This window comes from Vigna unguiculata, chromosome 6, assembly GCF_037176805.1.
Source record: "Vigna unguiculata cultivar grain cowpea cultivar isolate G323 ecotype 2 chromosome 6, ASM3717680v1, whole genome shotgun sequence".
Classification (NCBI taxonomy): domain Eukaryota; kingdom Viridiplantae; phylum Streptophyta; class Magnoliopsida; order Fabales; family Fabaceae; genus Vigna; species Vigna unguiculata.
This window is the reverse complement of record NC_140797.1, coordinates 45481549-45497647: the sequence shown is the minus strand read 5'-3', so window position 1 is coordinate 45497647 and position 16099 is coordinate 45481549. Positions and strand designations below refer to the sequence as shown.

General features: G+C 27.7%; 1 protein-coding gene and 1 pseudogene across 2 annotated transcripts; both read left to right on the top strand.

Annotated features, from left to right (window-relative positions):
- The first annotated feature begins 4031 nt into the window (after nt 1-4031).
- Nucleotides 4032-6400, top strand: LOC114189153 (serine carboxypeptidase-like 11; annotated as a pseudogene). The gene is made up of 10 exons (XR_014995529.1): nt 4032-4124; nt 4669-4849; nt 4915-5062; nt 5163-5239; nt 5371-5493; nt 5617-5719; nt 5859-5896; nt 5979-6077; nt 6151-6250; nt 6362-6400. The product of XR_014995529.1 is annotated as a serine carboxypeptidase-like 11 (transcript).
- Nucleotides 6002-7786, top strand: LOC114171946 (putative serine carboxypeptidase-like 52). The gene is made up of 8 exons (XM_028056715.2): nt 6002-6077; nt 6164-6250; nt 6362-6511; nt 6695-6766; nt 6847-6969; nt 7069-7182; nt 7274-7319; nt 7529-7786. The coding sequence occupies exons 6-8, from the start codon at nt 7082-7084 to the stop codon at nt 7610-7612; spliced, it is 231 nt and encodes a 76-aa protein (XP_027912516.2). The 5' UTR covers nt 6002-6077; nt 6164-6250; nt 6362-6511; nt 6695-6766; nt 6847-6969; nt 7069-7081; the 3' UTR covers nt 7613-7786.
- Nucleotides 7787-16099: the final 8313 nt, after the last annotated feature.

Genomic DNA, 16099 nt, shown 5'->3' with positions numbered 1-16099 from the left:
ATTACAGTATGATTAATAGTGAGTTATAAAATAACAAATAATTAGATAGAATATATCGAAATATTTTATTCTACATGATGAAAATAAACAATAAATAAAAATATTAAAAAACTAACAAATGTGTGTTTTAGAAATAATTTGAGAGACTATCGAAAGAAATCGCACAAAGGAAATCAAATGTATAATTAAGGTATGATAAAATGAAAAAAACCTTAGAGAACTAATTATTAAATTATGTTTGAAGTGGTTAAAAATAAATAGAAATATCATTAGTGACCAAAAAATTTATCATTAAATTACAAATAAAATAGTAATTAAATTGGTCACTAAATCAAGTACCGATTCGATCATTGAATCAGTCACTAATTTAGACAATAAATCAACTACTACCACCAATGACGAAAAATAGTGACTGATATGGGTTACTGACTAAATCAGTCACCATTTCATTTTTTCTTGTAGTGAATTATCATATACTATTCCTAAATATCATTATATATATATATATATATATATATATATATATATAATTTTAACCACTTCAAACAGAATTTAAAGTGAAACAATTACATTATGATATATTATTCTACATGATGAAAATAAAAACAATAAATAAAAATATTAAAAAACTAACAAATGTGTGTTTTAGAAATAATTTGAGAGACTATCGAAAAAAATCACACAAAGGAAATCAAATGTATAACTAAGGTATGATAAGACGAAAAATATCTAAGAGAACTAAGAAAACTTTTCAAATATCAACATATATACTTAATGGTTGAAAAATAACGAAAATTACTTTAATGAAACAAAAGAGTTCTTCAAATTAAACAAAAATTAATAATAATAATAATAATAAGTAAAGAATTTTTTTTATATTACCTTAAATTGAGAGTATAAACATTCTCATGTGAAAGGAAAATTTATAATAAATAAAAATATTAAAAAATAATATAAATATTCAAATGTAAGGCATAATTTTTTTTATTAACATACATTATTTTAACATAATTACATAAAGGTTATGATAAGATAAAAAATATATTGGAGATGAGAATGAGTTTAATGACAAATGAAATAATTAAAAGAAATAAAAAATAGAATATATATATATATATATATATATATATATATATATATATATATATGGGTTACTTGATTAATTGTGAATATTTTGATAATTTAAACGAGAATGAAGATATGGCGGGGACGGGTATTATGGCGGGTATATGTACATCCCCATACCCATCCCCATACCCAACTGAAAAAGTCGGGGATTCCCCATACCCATACCCATACCCAGTCAATGCGGGGATTCCCCGTCAAAACGGGGACGAGTTCGGGCAATACCCACGGGGACGGGTTTATTTGCCATCTCTACCCATGGATAATTTATTTGTCATCTTTATATATGAGAAATAATTTATATTGATACAAAATCATTTCTAAGAATTAATTATCAATATTTTTTTTTAAAACATCAAATTTAGAAACACTGATGGAAGAAAATATTGAAAGAGACATGAAAGTTAAAAAGAAAATGCCTAAAAATGTGTTTTATTTTTAAAACTCAATATACTAGTAACATGCATCTTATATGTTTTTTAAAATAAATAAATGTTTTAACACTTTTCATGTCTTTTATTTTTTTAATATTTTTATTTCTAATTTAAAATTCAAACATTATCTAAGAAGCTAAAATAAAAAACCTTAAAAAATGTGTGGTAAGTGTAAAATTTACAGTTTAAAAACTAGATGCATTCCTACGGTTTTAGTAAAGCAAAAAGACTTTATTTAAATAAAAATAAAAATTAATAATAATAGAATAAAAAAGTTACATATTTAACATTATTTAGTAAATGAAAGTTTATGTTATTGAATACTTATTGAGAAAATTAAACATTCTCATGTGAAAATAAAATATACAATAAATAAAGACATTAAAAGGAGGTAAAAATATTCAAATGTGAAACATAAAAAATATTTAATTGACACACATAATTTAAACATAATTGCATAAAATTGTTATAAGATGAAAAATATCTTGATGACGAGGATAAATTTCATAACAAACCAAACAATTAGAAGAAATAAAAAATAAAAAGTATGTTATATATATATATATATATATAATTACTTAATACACTATGAGTATTTTAATAATTTAAATAGGTCAAAGATACGATGAGATAAGTATTATAGCAAGTACGATGACGAAGAGACGAGTGAATATATATATTCACGTATCCAATTGAAAAAGTTAGATATTCTTCGTATATACTAATACAGATACCTAAACAATATAGAAAATTTTCATCTAAACGAGATTATTACAATATTTAAAAAAACAGTTCTGTTTGTCCTTCCTAATTAAAGACATGAATATCATATACTTTTTAGTAAAAAAACAAATCTTAAAAGTTGTCTTTCTCTGTAAATGAACTTATGTTATTATTTGTGATCCAAAATATTCATACAAAAACTATTGAACAGTGTAAACTCTAACTCTTCGTATAAACTGTAAATAAAAAACAAAAAGAAATACTGTTCACAATCAAACCATTAAACAAAATGCACTATGACCATTCAACAAAAATTTTCCAAATTTCATTATGCAGCTCTTAAATTCCAATTGTTCAACAACTACTTATTAACCCATTGTAAGTACTAAGCAAAACTCATTTCTGTCACCGAAAACACTCATTGATTCATAATTTAATTTTAAATTGACATAAAGTTAACTTCCCTTATATTACATTTTCTTGTACGATAAAATTAATTAAAGAGGAAGATGAAGCAAAATACCAAAATTTTTTACATCACCTCAATAACTTACTCCTAATTAAAATCTAAAAAAAAAAAACAGTTCAAATCCAGAATCCTTCTACCTTAAAGAAACCTAAATCCTAGTTCATGTATGCACCTCCATAAGCAAACAAGATTACCTAATGCAAGGTTCATATTGATGAACTTATACTTTTCTTTAATTTGAGTGGAAGACAAAGCTCACAAGGGATGGAGAATACTTTGTATTTTGTACCGGAGATCGAAGCGGAAGAGTAGGGATGATCGAATAAGATTAAAAATGAAGAAATTGTTAAACATTTTATAATTAAAAAGTTACTAAATAAAGAAACATGTGATATTTTTTGTATGATTGTTGTTACATTTATGATTTAGATTTTCTTTCCTATTTTAAATAAATAAAATTATCTTATAATTAAAAATTAAAAATAAAAATAAAAAACTGCTTTCATATTTTATTTTTTATTTATTTTTTTAAAATTAATTTGATTTTGAGTAATGAGGAAGGGAAAGAGAAGTTTTAGTATAGGTTGCACACCCTCTTTTTCTAAGTTCAGTTCCATGCACATTTTTGTTTTACAAATATGGATTACTCTTCAAACCTACCCAAAGTCCATTTTTGACATATACGTTACATAGCATATCCTATTAAGTAAATTAAAATTAAAATATAAATGTAAATTTAATTATGAGGTATAAATGATTTCATATACTTATATATTATAAAAACATACTCTATTACATTACTTAATTGGTCTCGGGCACAACGTGGGAGTGGTCCTTATCCTTATAATACGCAACCTCTGGAGGAACAGCAATAAGAGAAAAAAAAAAAACAGAAAAAAAAAAAAGAAGAAGCACGAGAGAGATTCATAAGTGGGAACAACCTGAAGAGAAGAGAAGAGAAGAGAAGAAGACACAAAGGAAAAGAAGAACAACCAAAAGACTGAAGGCCCCTGATGTGTGAAACTGTGTGATCCTGATTTAAGTCCCACAGGTGAGGTTATCACAATGCAATAAACTTTCTCTTCACTTTCTTCCAAACACACTCTGCTCCACTCACGGATCTCTATCCGCCACTCAGGTACACAGTTTTATTATCAAGGATAGGTTAGATTTTTATAACCAAAATTTCAGTAGATTTTTACTATTTTACGATTTATCTCGATTTTATCTCATACTTCTTCTGCATGCAATTCAACTCATGTGTGGACCCATTTCTTTTGCAGTGCCCATATCTATGTCAGAGTATGAGTATGGTAAATTTAATTGGAAGGTTTAAGTGCAGGACATTTAAAAAGATGGAAATAACATGTTAAGTGCGTGGGCCTGCTTTTCTTCATACTTCTTTCGACAGCTGCTTTTGTCTACATGCACCCTGTTTTCTTATATACACCTGTTAGGCTTCTTCTATTTTACCCTAACTGCATGTATCAAGATCCTTTCATATACGCATCATTCCCTTTAAAAAAAAAACAATAACAATTCTGTAACATTTTTGTTTTTTTGGATATGAGTTTGTAAGTAGTTATGTATTATGCATATAGAATTTGACACCTTTTTTTTAATATTCAAAATATTTTTTTCTGATTCTTTCATTTAGATGTTTGCATGACTGTACTGTATAGGTAGTCTAATATCTCAAAATAAGTATATAAGTACTTGTGTGATTATACGTCTGTCGTCCTAATAATTGGTATTTTTCTTTTTTTCAACAATTTCAAAACACAAAAGAATAAAGTTTGAGATTGAGAAAAAAAATAAATTCTCAAACAGTACTGAGGTGGATCTTTGCATACTTAATCAATCAATTAAAAATTGTGTTTATTTTAATCATTTAATTAAGGCCCGCGTGTTATACAGGGTCACTGAAAATGGCAAAGCTTAGTTCAAGTTGCAGCACTGGTTATGTTTTGGCTCATTACGGGATTCCACTTCCCCTTCTTCTCTTATCACAATTCTTCTTTCAACTTTCATGGTGTGGCTCCACAGTTAAGTTCCTTCCTGGATTCGAGGGACCCCTTCCTTTTCTTCTTGAAACCGGGTACGTTAAACTCAGTTAGAAAAAATGTTACTACAATGAAAGTTGACATTATATTTGTTGGATAGATATGTGGGAGTGGGTGAATCAGAGAGGATGTGCAGGCATTCTACTACTTCATTGAGTCAGAGAACAATCCAAAGGACGATCCTCTCATGCTTTGGCTCACTGGTGGCCCTGGCTGTTCAGCCCTCTCTGGTCTTGTCTTTGAAATAGGTGATAGTATCATCATTGTTTTTTCAATTTCTATTTTGCTTCTTCGCAATGGTTATTATGTATTAGGCAATTAGATTACTATTCTATTTCAATGTTGCAGGTCCACTTGGTTTTAAACATGAAGAGTATAATGGAAGCCTCCCAAATTTGTTCTTGAGGCCACACTCATGGACAAAGGTTTCCACTGTTCTTGATCTTTTTGTTGGTTCAAAAAACTGGTCTTTTAGCTTCATTGTATTTATTTCATCGCATCCGTTTCTTATGCTTATTTATTGATATTTAGTGCTGATCTTTGCTATTTTTGACAGGTTAGTAGCATTATATTTGTAGACTTGCCTGTTTCTACAGGCTTCACTTATGCCACCACAAAGTCGGCTACTCAACGAAGTGATTCCACACTAGTTCTCCAAGTCCATCAATTTCTTAGGAAGGTGCTCACCATTTTTTTGTTTTTGGTTTTATTTCACAATTATCACCTTTTTCTTTGGATTTTGTTGTTTATAGACAAGTATTTAGTTAACAGAGTTTGTATGATCATGTTTAATTTTTTGCAGTGGTTGATTGATCATCCAAAATTTTTGACAAATGAAGTTTACATTGGTGGCGATTCATATTCTGGAATTCCTGTTCCGGCAGTGGTTCAAGAAATTTCCCGAGGTGAGAAACTCATGTGTGTTTCAATGTGTATAGAAAAACTGTGACCACAAATTTATACTGAAGCTAAACCTTCTCTGCTGTTTAATAGCCTCATTGGGTTGTTGAAAATTTTAACAACTGTCAAATTCCATATTTTCAGGAAATCAGAAAGGCGTTCAACCATGGATAAATCTCCAGGTTATAGAATATTGTAAGAGAATCCCGTCCTTGAAATATACACCATCTCTGCAGATTGATGACCATTCGTCCTTTTCTTCAGGGTTACCTGCTAGGGAATGCACTAACAACTCGAAGAGAAGAGAACTATCAAATTCCCTTTTCTCACGGCATGGCACTTATATCTGATGAACTATACGAGGTAATTTCATTGTAATTCATCAATACCTATCTTATCTTAAAAATTGTAAACTCAAATGCTAACGAATCTCTAGTTATAATGAAAAGTCACTGCAAAAACATTGTAAAGGAGAGTACATAAACGTAGACACCAGAAATGCATTATGTTCCAGAGATATGGCGTCATTTGACGCGGTACGCATCGTTTTTTTTTTCTTCTGCCCCATCTTTCCATATCAAATTTCACCAGTAGAGTTTCTAGTGGTGAAATATGCATCACACAACGATTTTTCCATTGCGACACAGGCTATATCAGGAATTTCAGACACGTATATTTTGGAGCCAAAATGCGAATGGCTTGATACGGACACATCTCAGAGGATATCACTAATTAAGAAATATCCCGCCAACAAGCTCTCAGATACTCATCTCAATTTGCCACCCTTAAACTGTGGAGTAAACTTCATGTTCTATTGCATCAGACACGTTTCGCTTAATGCTTCTTTTCTTATATTATCCAGTTACAATCTTGCTATATACCTTGCATCCATAAACTACTATCAAGTTATTTCTTAATTGCATTTAAAGCCAAATTCTTCATTGGATTTAACTTGATGTTTATCTCCTTTCCACCATCAGACTTATGTATACTTCCTCTGCGGTTTTTGGGCCAATGATGACAATGTTCGTAGTGCACTGCATATCCGCAAGGTGCAGTTGATACTTGTAACAATATTCTTTCCACATACAGTTAGTTGGCTATAAAATTGCATTTTGGTTGCATGTTGCAGGGAAGTATAGGAAAATGGCGTCGGTGTACCTTGGATATACCTCACGATATGGATATTCCAGAAAGCTATGGGTATCATGTAAAAAAACCTTAGTAGAAAAGGTTATCGTTCACTGATATACAGGTCAATATCCTTTCTCTATGCTCAAAAGGAATAAGGTAATACAGATGAAGGAATTTAAATATCACAAGGTAAATAACTTCTCTGTTGTATTGATAACAGTGGCGACCATGACATGAAAATAGCTTTCTTGGCAACTCAGGCATGGATAAGATCTTTGAACTACTCCATCGTAGATGATTGGAGGCAATGGTATACAGATGGCCAAGTTGCAGGGTATTCTTACTTTAGTTAGGATTACTTTATCTACAAAAAAAAAAGTAATTGAATATTGTGTATTAATATATATTTGTTTTCCTGCAAGCAGATACACAAGAACTTACTCCAATCGTATGACATTTGCAACTGTGAAGGCAAGTTTTTTCTGTTCTTCTTACGGTTCTTGTGGGTCACACGAAGACTCCATTTGATTAGGGTATTTTAGATAGGTGAAGAAGGGATAAATTTAATGGATATTGTTTACAAAAATAAATTTGAATGGTGGAGTTGATGCAGTGAGAATGAAGTATAAGGCAATATTTGGTAGTTCCTTATTTCATTGTTTGTTCTCGTATACTTTCAGGGTGGAAGCCACATAGCTCCAGAGTCCAATCCTAAAGAATGCTTTGCTATGTTCAGTAGATGGTTATCTAAGAAGCCTTTGTAGGAACAACCAAACTAGGTCATCTACTATGAGAGGCAATCCTCGAGGTAGATTTATCTTTGTCAACCAAATAAAGATAGTTATTATCTTTCTAAAGACACCTTGCAAATCCTACAATTGGTATTTGAATAATCGGATATTAAAGATATTAAGGATGTGCCAAGTTAAAAGTGATCACATTGTATTGTTTTTATTGTTATGTATGTGAAAGATTACAATAACCTTAATATGTAGTAATTTTAATCTACAATAGACAAATAGAAATACAAAAGAACAATCTCGTCTATTGATAAATAGGTTTGGGCCCTATTTTTTATTTTATCGGCAATTGTTAGATATTAATTTTTTATTAATGGAGAAGTTGAATTCACGATCTCTCTTATCCTCGGATAGAACACTTATATTTTTTTCTATCATGTTTTTTTGGAAGGCCGAACAACTTTAAAGAAAGTACATGTTCTTTTGGAAGGCCAAACGACTTTTCTCTCCCTTACTACTTTTAATTCAAATATGCCTTTTAGTTCTAATGATTAACATGACAAATTAAGAATTACATGCATGATAGTTTTTCCTCAAAGATTTAAGATTAAGTTTGGTTTCATCACTGGAATTCACAGTCATTGCAAGAGTAGCTCAAAAGTTTAGGAGATCTAAAACAAATTTAAAAATAAGGTCTTTATTTTAATACTTTTTTTTGAATTTTTCTTTTATGAAAAATTATTTATTAAATTGTCATAATTAATTTTATTTAATATTTTTTTTCAATAGATAATAAGGTTAATATATGTAATTTTTCTATAGACGACATTGTTGATCTCAAATAAGTTTTTTATTATCTTTAGCTTTAAGAAATTCATCTTGATTAAAGCAATGGACACTTGAATTATTAACATTATTCTATAAGTTATATATCCATTTCAAAAAAAAATCTATTCTTTTTATATAATTAAGAATATGAAATGGTTTATTATTTTCTGAACCTATAATTTCTCTTAAGAAATTTAATTCTTAAAATAAATTAAATCCATCAATATCAAACAAATTATCATGTTTTAAAGATTTTTCAAAGTTTAACCATTTTTCTTTCAAAAAGGTATAATGTAGTGACTTTAAGTTTTTTAACACTAAATCAAAAATAAAAAATATCTTCATATATTTTAAATTGTCAAATCTACGTTGAAATATGTTAATTGTTTTATCTATACTTTACAAAATGTAATCAATTATAAATAATTATTGAAGAGATTTTACCATTTCATTATTCTTATTAAGTTGTTTCTTTTTTGCGTCTAATACGTTTTTCAATAAATTTAGGTTCTATATTTATTTCAATAGCAGTTTCTTTAACAAAAATCAATGCCTTTTCAAATCCATTTTCTTCTACTTTTCAAAGAATGGAAGAATACTTCTTAATTGTTCAATAATTTCATCAATGCTCAAATCTTTTGATCGTAAATGCTTAAAGTAAGTTTTTTTTCTTCTAAACTTAAACTATCTTTCTCCACTAAACTCAACTCTAAATTATGCTCAAATTAATCTATTATCGACAAAGACTAAACTTTAATCTAATTAATAATTTTGTAGGAAAATTTCAGTTTCTCATCAAGTATATATAAAAAAAACTCTCAAAACTCGTAAATCAAAAAGTATTGAAAAATAAAAAATGTAGGAACGCATTTATAATTCTAATACAAATCTAAAACAAAATAAAAACAATATCAACACGAATAAAAAGGAAAAACATACTAACTAGAAGATGATGGAAAAATTGGTACAGGACTAAAAAAAAGTAAGGAGAGACAAAAGAAGTCACAAAAAGATAAAAAGATGTTAACAAGTGATATCAAAAGCTTAGATTTGAAAGTTGTTAACAACTTAAATTTGAAAGTTACTTTTATTATTATCATGATCTTAATTATACACATATTTTTTATTTATTTTTAATTTGTCCAAATAATGTATTAATTTTAAATTTATTAAATCAAATATAGGACATACATATAATTATCTTTATTTCTTACTATTTTTATCAATTTTTTAATATTTTACGTGAAAATTTTCAAGAATTGAATTGAGTAACCTTTTTATCTTTTGTTTTAATATTTATATATTTCTTTTTTATATATAATATTTAACTTTTAAATATTAAATTAATATTTAAAAAAATAAAAAGGCGATACAAATATAAATATTTATATACCTAATATTCAATAAAATAAGAATAAAACAAAATTTTCATGTCAATTGAATAAAATATATGATAATCAAAATATGGGAAACTTTTCGGCATCCATGTTTTCTTTCTGCACCTCCATATTTTTTAAAATTTTAACTATTTACGGATTCTACGCTCCGTAATTATTTTAAATTACACGATTCATAATATAATTAGTAACGTAAATTTATATTTTGAATCAAATAATCTATAATATAAATGTACATTATAAATTATACGATTCATAATCTAAAGTTGTATTTTTGAATAATCTAAAATTGTATATTTTGAATCATGTAATTTGTAATGTAAATATATATTTTGGATTATCTAATCCGTAATGTAGTTTTTCATTACAGATTATACAATCCAAAATATACAAAGATTATGAAATTTAAATTTTATATTTCAAATTTTTCATTGTTGATTTTCGTCTTTTTTTTCTTATACTATATTATTGTGATATTTCAATTTATTCTAATTAACACTTATAAATGATTTTGAGAGTGGAAATGGAAGACGAAAATGAGACAGAGATAATGGTGGAAGGAAAAGATAGGGTGGAAGTAAAGATAAAGCTAGAGAAGAAGATAAAGGTGAGAGAAGATAGGATGAAGTTGCTTATTGGCTTAATATATCTTTAAAAAGTTACAAGAATGAATAATATTATTCTTTTCTTTGTTTTTCATTTTTAGTTTGTTAGAAAAAAGTTGTAAAATATTTTTTCAGAAAAATAATTAAATATTTTATTATGAAAAATGTTTTATAATTTAACTTTCTCTTATATTTATAAATAATACTTAAAATTCATAATAATAAATTTCTTTAGATTAGCGTAAATATATTATAAATAAAACAGAATCAAACTTCAAAACAATTTTCAACATACATGTAATGATTTTAGACATACAGAATGAACACATATCTTGGTTATTGATTTTAGACGTAGTTTTTTGTTCACATGCTTTTTCTGATTCTAAGCTCACCTCCCTACACATTTTGTTATATAACTAAAAATCTGTTTTGTTTTGCTCTTCCAACTCACATTAAGTCCACTTCTACTTTTAGCATACTCAAAAACTTAAAAAACATATAAACAAGATACCATATACCATTAAGGAAATTAAAACTTAAATGTAATTATATTTTATTATGAGATATAAATCATTTTATACACTTGATTATTGTAAACACATTTTTTTACGCTACTTAATACACTTATTTATTATCAAAACACACTCTTTTACATTATTTAACTCAGATCGGTTTCAAGTAGATTTTTAAATAAGCACACCATTTTTTTAAATATTCCATTGTGTTAATTCTTTGTTATTGGACTCTGCTAGTGTTTAAAATAAAATAAACTATTTTAAAAGTTTGATCGAATTAATTATTAGTATTTTAGGGATACTAGCTAATAATAAGAATAAAATACTTTTACTGAAATTGCTGTAGGAAGGAGCTGATGAGCTTCCCATTAAAAACTAAATTCAAGAAAATATTTGTTTTAATCTAAAATTGACATGATAGTTGCATCTAGGGATGGCAACGGGGCGGGGCGAGGACGGGTTTCGTTATCCCATACCCATCCCCGCATAAAAAATTCATCCCCATCCCCATACCCAAACCCAACGGGTATCAAACTTTTTTCCCATTCCTATCCCCACCGGGTAATGGGTATAATCTCGTACCCATACCCGTACCCGTGTTCTAACTACTTCAATATTAATTTTTATAAAAGAAAAGAATTACGGTAAAGAAAACATAATATTATGAAATATTCAATATTAGGAGGATTTTCTTCGATGCCAAATACCATAAAATAAATTATAATTGTTTAAATTTTATATTAGAATACCAAATAAAATTTCATGTGAACCAAAACATTTATTAAATTTGCAAACTACAACATTGATGAACTTAGTTGATAAAATTAAAAAATATTTCAAAAAAATATAAAAGGAAAACAAATATTCAAATTAAAATATATTTTAAATGTTTGTTTACTTCAATTTTTTAAATTCTAATGAATCTTTTTTTTATACACTAATAAAAGTTATAATATATCACTTGATCAAAATGACACAAAAAACAAATAATAAACATAATAATAAAAGGAAAACAAATATTCAAATTAAAATATATTTTAAATGTTTGTTTACTTCAATTTTTTAAATTATAATAAATCTCTTTTTTATACACTAATAAAAGTTATAATACATCACTTCATCAAAATGACACAAAGAACAAATAATAAACATAATAATAAAATTTTGACATAGATTTTGTATCTTTTGAACTTCAATATATGTTGGATAGTGACAAAAAAATATTCATAGCAATTACATTAAATTTTTATATTGTAGTAAATAAAAGTTATTTATACAATTAAAGTGAAAAAAATTACAGTATGATTAATAGTGAGTTATAAAATAACAAATAGTTAGATAGAATATATCGAAATATTATTCTACATGATGAAAATAAACAATAAATAAAAATATTAAAAAACTAACAAATGTGTGTTTTAGAAATAATTTGAGAGACTATCGAAAGAAATCGCACAAAAGAAATCAAATGTATAATTAAGGTATGATAAAATAAAAAATACCTTAGAGAACTAATTATTAAATTATGTTTGAAGTGGTTAAAATTAAATAGAAATATCATTAGTGACCAAAAAATTTGTCATTAAATTACAAATAAATTAGTAATTAAATTGGTCACTAAATCAAGTATCGATTCGATCATTGAATCAGTCACTAATTTAGTCATTGATTCAGACAATAAATCAACTACTACCACCAATGACGAAAAATAGTGACTGATATGGGTTACTGACTAAATCAGTCACCATTTCATGTTTTTCTTGTAGTGAATTATCATATACTATTCCTAAATATCATTATATATATATATATATATATATATATATATATATATATATATATATATATATATAATTTTAACCACTTCAAACAGAATTTAAAGTGAAAAAATTACATTATGATTAATAATGAGTTATAAAATAAAAAATAATTAGATAGAATATATCGAAATATTATTCTACATGATAAAAATAAAAACAATAAATAAAAATATTAAAAAACTAACAAATGTGTGTTTTAGAAATAATTTGAGAGACTATCGAAAAAAATCACACAAAGGAAATCAAATGTATAACTAAGGTATGATAAGACGAAAAATATCTTAGAGAACTAAGAAAACTTTTCAAATATCAACATATATACTTAAAGGTTGAAAAATAACGAAAATTATTTTAATGAAACAAAAGAGTTCTTCAAATTAAACAAAAATTGATAATAATAATAATAATAATAAGTAAAGATTTTTTTTTATATTACCTTAAATTGAGAGTATAAACATTCTCATGTGAAAGGAAAATTTATAATAAATAAAAATATTAAAAAATAATATAAATATTCAAATGTGAGGCATAATATTTTTTTTATTAACATACATCATTTTAACATAATTACATAAAGGTTATGATAAGATAAAAAATATATTAGAGATGAGAATGAGTTTCATGACAAATGAAATAATTAAAAGAAAAAAAAATATATATATATAAGAGTTACTTGATTAATTGTGAATATTTTAATAATTTAAACGAGAATGGAGATATGGCGGGGACGGATATTATGGCGGGTATATGTACATCCCCATACCCATCCCCATACCCAACTGAAAAAGTCGAGGATTCCCCATACCCATACCCATACCCAGTCAATGCGGGGATTCCCCGTCAAAACGGAGACGGGTTCGGGCAATACCCACGGGAACGGGTTTATTTGCCATCTCTAGATCCAGACCCGCCAAAATCATCTTTACATTTTTAATCGGCTTAAATACCTTTTTGGTCTTTATAGTGTTTGTTACTGATAGTCCTTATTTTGACAGAATGTTTAAAATGATCTTTATTCTTACCCAATGTTTAAAATGGTCCCCATTCTCGTAATTCATGTTTTATTTGGTTGTTTTATGTAACGCTGTATTATACAAGTGGCACAATTTGTATTTGGATGTGTTACGTGTACTGTACAGGTGGCTAATTAACGTTAATTTTTCAATTTAGGGGAAATTTTGCAATTAGAGAAATTTCTTCATCTTCGTCTTTGTTGAGTTTGGATTTGCAGAGGAAGCAGCTAATACTTGTCATTTCATCATTGGACTGCAGTTGCGCTCTTCATCTCAATTTTCCAATTAATCATCATCAACAAGGTAAGTGGGTTTAGGGTTTTCTGGGTTGTGTTTGCTCGTGGGTTAGGGTTTTCGTAATTCTTTTTGGGGTTTATTTGTCTTTCGATTCCAGATGCCCAAACTGCTGAGAATGCTGAAACTGCTGAAACTGCTGAGAATGCACCAACTGCTGAAACTGCTGAAACTGCTGAGAATGCACCAACTGCTGAAACTGCTGAGAATGCACCAACTGCTAAAAGTCAAACAACTCAACCACCAAGGAATGAAGTGGAGAGTCAAGCAACACCACTACCAACACCAGAAAAATCATCTCAGTAGTTTAGGATGAAATTACAGATTAGGAGGAGGCCATGATAGCAGTTACAAACGTCTTAGTTATTGTTTGGAATTTCTTATGTAGAATTCATTATTGATGTACTGCATTTTGACTTTCCTTAAACTTCGTTCAATCTCACTTTTGCCAAACATTGATGTAGTGCATTTTGATCAGGATGAATTAACATTATGAATTTAACTTCTTTCAGACTTAGATCAATTTAATTTTTCCCAAGCTTAGATCAATATCACTTACTTCAATGCTCAGATTAAGATGTCATTTTGAACATGTTGGGACTAATATCAACATAATCAAACTAATTCATTTCTTCATTTAACAATAGTACAAAATAGATTGGACTTTAAAAGATTACACACAATAACAGTACGAGTAATACAATAACAGTACAAGTGAACCCTATCACTAATTGCAGCCTCTTCTCAGCAACCTTCAATGACTTCTCCACATCATTAATCTGCCTCATTTGTGTCATGATGATGACATCCTTTCCATCAACACCACCATTTGAAAAAAGTTGCAGCCCACATTATTGGAACCACCACTCTGTAAATCAATCAACCAAAAACTAAAACCAATTTATTATTAACAAAAAAATAAAAACAGATTGTACCCAAAATTTTCTACCAATATTCTTTAGAGTTCTTGTCATCCTCAAAGCTGTCATCTCTCCGCAGCTACAACTCGGGTTAATCCATTTCTCGTTGAACCACCAACAATGCACGAAGATTGGGACCGTAACATACCTATATAATGGGATTGCAGGGAGAAGAAGATTGCAGCAACACCAATTGGGTATGGAGGAACAAGATTGCCAAAACTCACCAACTGTCCAAACATTTCTTACCAAAACCCTAGCTCACTTATTTATCCCCAAATATCTAATTACTACACTACACTTGTACAATACACGTAACATACCCTAATACAACCTGTACCACATGTACAATGTTCCGTTAACGATTTAAACGGCGTTACAGAAAAGGACCAAATAAAACACGAATTGCGAAAATGAGGACCATTTTAAACATTCGGTAAAAATGAGGACCATTTTAAACATTCTGTCAAAATGAGGACCATCCGCAACAAACACTACGAAAACAAAAATGAGGATCAAAAAGGTATTTAAGCCTTTTTAATTTTAATATTATTTTTAATTCTCATTTTTTTAGGTGATGTTTGGTGTGTGAGACTTCGACACTCAAACCTTTTTTTTTAATTATTATTATTATAATTGAAGAATATGATAGTAATGGGTTGGTTTGATTTAATTTAATATAACTAATTACGAGTGGATGATTTGAATGAGGTTTAAATTTCAGATGTCGTAGTTATTCATGGGAGAATGTAGGTAGAAGTTGTAATTATATTAAGAAGGATGATATTTTTATTCTCACAAGTTTGAGTCTCATTTTGTATTTTTTAACCTGGTTTATTATTGAGGATAGATCCTTTTAAAAAAAAAATAGTGGTACATTAATCAATTTTTCACACTAAGTTACATTAAAAAGTACAAAATAAGAGTCAAATTGTAAGAATCAAAATGTAATTTTTCTTATATTAACCTTACATTTCGTTATCAATTGTATTAATTTTTATTAGTACCATTTCTTTTATCATGTGTTCTTACGAGGTTGAAATATATTGTGTAAAGTCTTTTAAAAAACTGTAACATTAAAATCTTGTAAACAGTTGTAAAGATTCATGCTATTGGTTT